Consider the following 7,158-nt stretch of genomic DNA (forward strand, 5'->3'; position numbering starts at 1 on the left):
GAGGAGGTTGGGGAGGAACATGGGCCAGTCCTGGGGAAGTTTGGGGAAGGCTCGGGTAAGGGCTCTGCGTCAGAGGCAGAGAGGGGGTCAATGGCCGTATGCCAGTTATCAGCTGCCTTCGGAGTCCGACATCACTGAGGCAGAAGAACAGCTGGAGCCTGTTCCCAGTGTGCGTACACCAGGGGTGAATTCCTGCCAGAATTACTGCCGGTTTGGCACACAAAGAAATTGTGCACGTGGACATTGGCACCTAAAAAGGACAGCGTTAGAAAAGGGGAGAAATATTTAAATTTTGCAATGAAGATTGCTCTGCGCATGCCAGAACCGAGAGTCAAGATATCGGCCCTGCCGATAGAACCGGTTCAGGGGCTTGGCGGGAGGGGTTACTACCTACTCGGCCGAAGTGGGCCGAACCAGTAGGAACCCACCTCTGGTGCATGCGCAGCCAGACGAAAGGAGCAGCTAAAGAACAGGGGTCGACTTGGGGAGTAAGGCCACAGGTGGATGATGAACGGCCCCTCCCAGAGGAAATAAAAGAGGGAGCGCCAGGGGAGTGGAGTTTGCAGGAGGCCATTAGTTCGCTTCATTGGTTTGGGACTCTCGGAGACTCTTTGCAGAGATCGGCCTTGGCAGATCTCCGAGCCAGAGAAGGTGGGTGACCGTAAATCCTCCCCTGAAAGACTTTGTTGGATGCGAATGAGCAGAAGTCACAGTCAATTAATAAAAGGTGTTTTTTTTGTCGGGACAAGGAGTTTGCTTGTTCAGGGACAAAATAGCTGCTGGGGAATTCTGAGAGTTGAAGTCTACAGCTCATAAAGGTGCCCCCGGGTTGAGAAATGTGGGTTTAAAGCCTCTTTAAAGATGTCCAAAAAGGTTGCAAGTTTCAATACAATACAATACAACACAATAGCAGAGTTGGAAGGGACCTTGGAGGTCTTCTAGTCCAACCCCCTGCCTAGGTAGGAAACCCTACACCGTTTCAGACAAATGGCTATCCAACATCTTCTTAAAGACTTCCAGTGTTGGGGCATTCACAACTTCTGGAAGCAACTTCTGTTCCACTGATTCATTGTTCTCACTGTCAGGAAATTCCTCCTCAGTTCTAAGTTGCTTCTCTCCTTGATTAGTTTCCACCCATTGCTTCTTGTTCTACCCTCGGGTGCCTTGGAGAATAGTTTGACTCCCTCTTCTTTGTGGCAACCCCGGAGATATGGGAAGACTGCTATCATGTCTCCCCTGGTCCTTCTTTTCATTAAACTAGACATATCCAGTTCCTGCAACCGTCCTTCATATGTTTTAGCCTCCAGTCCCCTAATCCTCTTTGTTGCTCTTCTCTGCACTCTTTCCAGAGTCTCCACATCTTTTCTACATTGTGGTGACCAAAACTGAATGCAGTATTCCAAGTGTGGCCTTACCAAGGGATTGTAAAGTGGTATTAACACTTCACGTGATCTTGATTCTATCCCTCTGTTGATGTAGCCTAGAACTGTGTTGGCTTTTTTGACAGCTGCTGCACACGGCTGGCTCCTATTTAAATGGTTGTCCACTAGGACCCCAAGACCCCTCTCAGAGTTATTGAGCAAGGTACCACATATACTGTACCTTGCATTTCATTTTTCTTGCCTAAATGTAGAACCTTACTTTTTTCCCCCTTCTTAGACACGCAATTAAATAAACAACCAAAGGTCTGTTTCATCATTTTTATTCTACCTTGGAGAAGGGAGCAATGCTGATATACAGAGCGCGGGAGAACGGGGACAGGTTTCCCCAGGGCCTTTTAGGTCTGGGGGTGGGTGCGTGAGGGGTGGGGGTCTCGGAGAGCGGGCCATCCGGTCTTCGAAGGAGTTACTCCTCGTACAAACCTTTCGGCTGGGGAAGAAAGGAACAAAAGTGAGAAAGGAAGGAAGGAGTTGGGTTAGGGTTATGGGTAGGAATATAGAAAGGGTTAGGGTTAGGGTTAAAATTGGGGTAGGGATAGGGGTAGGGGTAGGGATAGGAGAAGGGTTAGCATTAAAGTTAGGGGTAGGGACAGGGATAAGGTTAGCGGAACGGGTAGGGTTATGGGTAGGGGTATAGTCATGGGTAGGAGTAAGAACAGGGTTAAGTTTAGGGTTAGGAGTAGAGGTAAGGTTAGGAGTAGAGGTAAGGTTAGAGGTAGGAGTAGGGTTAAGGTAGGGATTGGGGTAGGGGTAGAATTAGAATAGGGTTAAGGTTAGGGGTAGGACTAGGGATAAGGTAGGGGTAAGCGTAGAGTTAGGGGTATCTGTAGGTGTAAAAGTAGGGTTAAGTTTAGGGGTAGGGTTAAGGTTAGAGGTAGGAGTAGGGTTAAAGTAGGGATTGGGGTAGTGGTAGAATTAGAATAGGGTTAGGGTTAGTTGTACGGTTAAGGTTAGGGGTAGGAATAGGGATAAGGTGGGGGTAAGGGTAGAGTTAGGGGTAGGAGTAGGTGTAAAAGTAGGGTTAAGGTTAGGGGTAGGGTAAGGAGTAGTGTTAAGGTTAGGGCTAGGGTAAAGGGGTAGAGTTAGGGGTAGGAATAAAAGTAGGGTTAAGTTTAGGGGTAGGGTTAGGAGTAGGGTTAAGGTTAGAGGTAGGGGTAGGGTTAAAGTAGAAGTAAAGTTAGGGGTAGGGGTAGGAGTACGAGTAGGAATCGGATTAGGGTAGGGTTAAGGTTAGGGTTAGGGCTAGGATTAGGATTACAGTTAAGGGTAGAGTGAAGAACAGGGGTAGCGATAGAATTGGGGTTAAGATTAGGCTTAAGAGTAGGTCCTCACCTTCACCCCAATGTCACGGCTTTTGGCCCTCAACTTGTTGACCTGGGACTCTGCAATGTCCGCCCTCTCCTCGGCTTCGTCCAACTCGTGCTGAACCTTCCGGAATTTGCCCAAGTTGCTGTTGGCTTGCTCCTCCTGGGGAAAACCGACGAGGGATCAGAGGTGCTATTCAGCCGGATTGGATCGGTTTGCCCAAACGGTAGTGGAAATCGCGGGTGGGCCCCACCCCACCCAGTGGTGGGATTCGAATGATTTAACAACCGGTTCTCTGCCCTAATGACCGGCTGGGTGGGCGTGGCCATGGTGGGTGTGGCCAGGGGGGGTGATAGAGAGCAACGGCCTCCTACACCCCCTGGGAGCAAAAATGGGCTGCGGGGGTCGCTTTCCCCCGCTTTGGGTCTAGTACACCACCCTGGAGCCTCCTGGGAGTAAAAATGGGGCGCATGGAGACTCCTGGAAGGGGCAGGGTAGGAAGGGGCGAGGCCAGCCAGCAATTTAACAACCAGTTCTCTCAAACCAGACCAAACCGGCTGAATCCCACCACTGCCCCCAGCCTCCCGCCCCAGCTCTATGCCGTCCCGTTTAGGCACGTTTTCAAGCCAAAGCGCATGCACCGAAGGCTAAGCGCATGTGCGCTCACATTTGCGAACTGGTAGGGAAGTTACATGAATACCACCCCTGGAAGGGATGCGTGGAAAATTACGGAGAACTTTCGCCTCTGAGTAGCTCCCGCTACTATGTCCTCTGGACAAACCAGGATTCAATTCTCATTCGAAATGTTTGCCACCTTACTGGTAGTCCTCGACTTACGACCATTTGCTTAAAAGCCATTTGAAGTCACAAAGGTGCCCAAGGTGATTTACAACCAGGCCTCACACTTACGACCAGTCCTCATACTTATGGCCATCACATTATTATTATTATTATTATTATTTTTTGACACATGTCTATTGACGTACAGCATATTTACAACCTGCCCATAAAGGTAAAGGTTCCCCTCGCACATATGTGCTAGTCGTTCCTAACTCTAGGGGGCGGTGCTCATCTCCGTTTCAAAGCTGAAGAGCCAGCGCTGCCCGAAGATGTCTCCATGGTCATGTGGCCGGCGTGACTCAACGCTGAAGGCGCACGGAACACTGTTACCTTCCCACCAAAGGTGGTCCCTATTTTTCTACTTGCATTTTTACAAACTTTCAAACTGCTAGATTAGCAGAAGTTGGGACAAGTAATGGGAGCTCACTCCATTACACAGCCCTAGGGATTCGAACCGGCAAACTGCTGACCTTTCTGATCGAAAAGCTCAGCATCTTAGCCACTGGTTCCTCGGTTTACAAGCATTTGTTTAAAGACTAAAGTTATAATCGGGCTGAAAAAAGTGACTTATGACTGGTTCTCGCATTTACAACTGTGGGTTGTGGGGCGTGGTTCTCGCACCCACAACTTCTGAACAGCTGGCCACCAGAGCTTGTGGGTGCTTCATCCCTGGAGGTTTTGAAGAAGAGACTGCACAGTCCCTTGTCTGAAATGGTAGAGGATCTCTTGCTTGAGCAGGGGGCTGGACTAGAAGACCTCCAAGGTCCCTTCCAGCTCTATTCGGATTCGAGATTGTCCCCGTATCACAGGATCAAAATTTGGGTACTTGGCAAACAGCAGGAATTTGCAGATGTGATCATCCTTTATGACCTTCCCCCAAATCTTTCCGACAAGAAAAATCCATGGAGAAAGCTGGATTCACTTAATGACCGTGCAAGGGGTCGTAAGTCAAGGACTAATTGTGCTAATGTTGAGGGGTAGAGAGAGAAGTTTTGGATGAGGGTCCAGATAGGTCAACCACGATTGAGGTGACCATTGAAGTTACAGAGATGGGAAAGGAGGACCAAGTTCTTCAGCTGGGCATCCTGAGGTGGGCTCAATAAACCAGGATGAGTGTGATAAACCAGGATGGTCCCAACAAGGACGGAAAGATGGACCGCTACTTACCGCCTCCTCTGCCTGCCTCTTGTAAGCCTTCACCTTCAACTGGAGCTTGTCAACGAGGTCTTGGAGACGGAGCAGGTTCTTGCGATCCTCCTCCGTCTAGGAAGAGACCGAGATGGAGAGATCAGGGTTTATGTGGGCTGCAGCAAAAAGTGAGTTTATGTCACCAAGTTTAAATAAGGTCTCACCCTTCGTCGCGTCATCAGCTCTTAATTGACTGGAAGCATTTGTGAAATGGGAGGGGAAATGGTCTTTTTAAAGGAAATCCTTCTCTAAACCATGGTTACATTCTAGCTTACATGGGGAAATCTTGTTGCGTTCTGAATCTAGGGTTTCCTCAACCTCGGGGACTTTAAGGCGGGTGGACTTCAACTCCCAGAATTTCCCAGCCAGCTCAGCTGACTGGGGAATTCTGGGAATTGAAGTCCACCTGTCTTAAAGTACCCAAGGTTGAGGAAATACTATTCTGGAATATTCTGGAATTCTGGCACTTAAAGTCCACCCATCTTAAAGAACCCAAGGTTGAGGAAACACTATTCTAGAATATTCCGTATTTCTGGGAGTTGAAGTCCACCCGTCTTAAAGAACCCAAGGTTGAGGAAACACTATTCTAGAATATTCTAGTATTCTGGGAGTTGAAGTCCACCCGTCTTAAAGAACCCAAGGTTGAGGAAATACTATTCTAGAATATTCTAGTATTCTGGGAGTTGAAGTCCACCCGTCTTAAAGTACCCAAGGTTGAGGAAATACTATTCTAGAATATTCTAGTATTCTGGGAGTTGAAGTCCACCCGTCTTAAAGTACCCAAGGTTGAGGAAATACTATTCTAGAATATTCTAGTATTCTGGGAGTTGAAGTCCACCCGTCTTAAAGAACCCAAGGTTGAGGAAATACTATTCTAGAATATTCTAGTATTCTGGGAGTTGAAGTCCACCCGTCTTAAAGTACCCAAGGTTGAGGAAATACTATTCTAGAATATTCTAGTATTCTGGGAGTTGAAGTCCACCCGTCTTAAAGTACCCAAGGTTGAGGAAATACTATTCTAGAATATTCTAGTATTCTGGGAGTTAAACTCCACCCGTCTTAAAGTACCCAAGGTTGAGGAAATACTATTCTAGAATATTCTAGTATTCTGGGAGTTGAAGTCCACCCGTCTTAAAGTACCCAAGGTTGAGGAAATACTATTCTAGAATATTCTAGTATTCTGGGAGTTAAACTCCACCCATCTTAAAGTACCCAAGGTTGAGGAAACACTATTCTAGAATATTCTAGTATTCTGGGAGTTGAAGTCCACCCGTCTTAAAGAACCCAAGGTTGAGGAAATACTATTCTAGAATATTCTAGTATTCTGGGAGTTGAAGTCCACCCGTCTTAAAGTACCCAAGGTTGAGGAAATACTATTCTAGAATATTCTAGTATTCTGGGAGTTAAACTCCACCCGTCTTAAAGTACCCAAGGTTGAGGAAATACTATTCTAGAATATTCTAGTATTCTGGGAGTTGAAGTCCACCCGTCTTAAAGTACCCAAGGTTGAGGAAATACTATTCTAGAATATTCTAGTATTCTGGGAGTTAAACTCCACCCGTCTTAAAGTACCCAAGGTTGAGGAAACACTATTCTAGAATATTCTAGTATTCTGGGAGTTGAAGTCCACCCGTCTTAAAGAACCCAAGGTTGAGGAAATACTATTCTAGAATATTCTAGTATTCTGGGAGTTGAAGTCCACCCGCCTTAAAGTACCCAAGGTTGAGGAAATACTATTCTAGAATATTCTAGTATTCTGGGAGTTGAAGTCCACCCGTCTTAAAGTACCCAAGGTTGAGGAAATACTATTCTAGAATATTCTAGTATTCTGGGAGTTAAACTCCACCCGTCTTAAAGTACCCAAGGTTGAGAAACACAATTCTAGAGCAATTTTTTTTTGCCTCATGGAATTTCCTTTGGATGGACAAAACGTTATATTTTTATAAGATTCCGGGGGGAAAATGGGGTTCAATCCATCCAACCAACTCCAAATTCTTCATCCCCCCCCCATTTTAGAGTGGTGCCTCAAAAGCTTTCTTGAAGTCACCAGGGTTGATCCACCCATCCGCACAAAACCTTCAGAACCAGGGTTGTTGTCCTGGCCAGGTTAACCTGCGTCTCTCCTCACCTGGTAGGTGAGCTCCTTGATGCGTCTCTCACACTTGCGCATCCCTTTGACGTTCTCCACGTTGCGTTTCTGCTCCCCCTCCAGCTCGTTCTCCAGCTCCCGCACTCGGGCCTCCAGTTTCTGAAGCTGCTTCTTGCCGCCCTTGAGGGCCAGCTGCTCCGCCTCGTCCAGGCGCAACTGGAGGTCCTTGATGGTCTGCTCCATGTTCTTCTTCATCCTCTCCAGGTGGGCGCTGGTGTCCTGCTCCTTCTTCAGCTC

At 47.3% G+C, this 7,158-nt stretch overlaps 1 protein-coding gene across 1 annotated transcript; it reads right to left on the reverse strand.

The window, feature by feature from the left end:
- Window positions 1-1,686: 1,686 nt before the first annotated feature.
- Window positions 1,687-7,152, reverse strand: LOC309381633 (uncharacterized protein). The gene is made up of 4 exons (XM_081932832.1): window positions 6,901-7,152; window positions 4,752-4,847; window positions 2,772-2,906; window positions 1,687-1,869 (listed from the first exon to the last, which is right to left on the reverse strand). Exons 1-4 carry the CDS (start codon window positions 7,114-7,116, stop codon window positions 1,846-1,848), a joined length of 471 nt encoding a protein of 156 aa, XP_081788958.1. The 5' UTR covers window positions 7,117-7,152; the 3' UTR covers window positions 1,687-1,845.
- Window positions 7,153-7,158: the final 6 nt, after the last annotated feature.

Source organism: Natrix helvetica (genome assembly GCF_964273705.1).
Source record: "Natrix helvetica genome assembly, chromosome: Z".
Taxonomy (NCBI): Eukaryota; Metazoa; Chordata; class Lepidosauria; order Squamata; family Natricidae; genus Natrix; species Natrix helvetica.

Excerpts from the sequence above, each read along its gene's own strand:
- LOC309381633 (XM_081932832.1), bottom strand. The coding sequence starts at position 7,116 with ATGAAGAAGAACATGGAGCAGACCATCAAGGACCTCCAGTTGCGCCTG. Across the intron at positions 4,848-6,900 it reads TCAAGGAGCTCACCTACCAG|ACGGAGGAGGATCGCAAGAA; the intron begins GTGAGGAGAGAC and ends GTCTCTTCCTAG. Across the intron at positions 2,907-4,751 it reads AGAGGCAGGCAGAGGAGGCG|GAGGAGCAAGCCAACAGCAA; the intron begins GTAAGTAGCGGT and ends GGTTTTCCCCAG.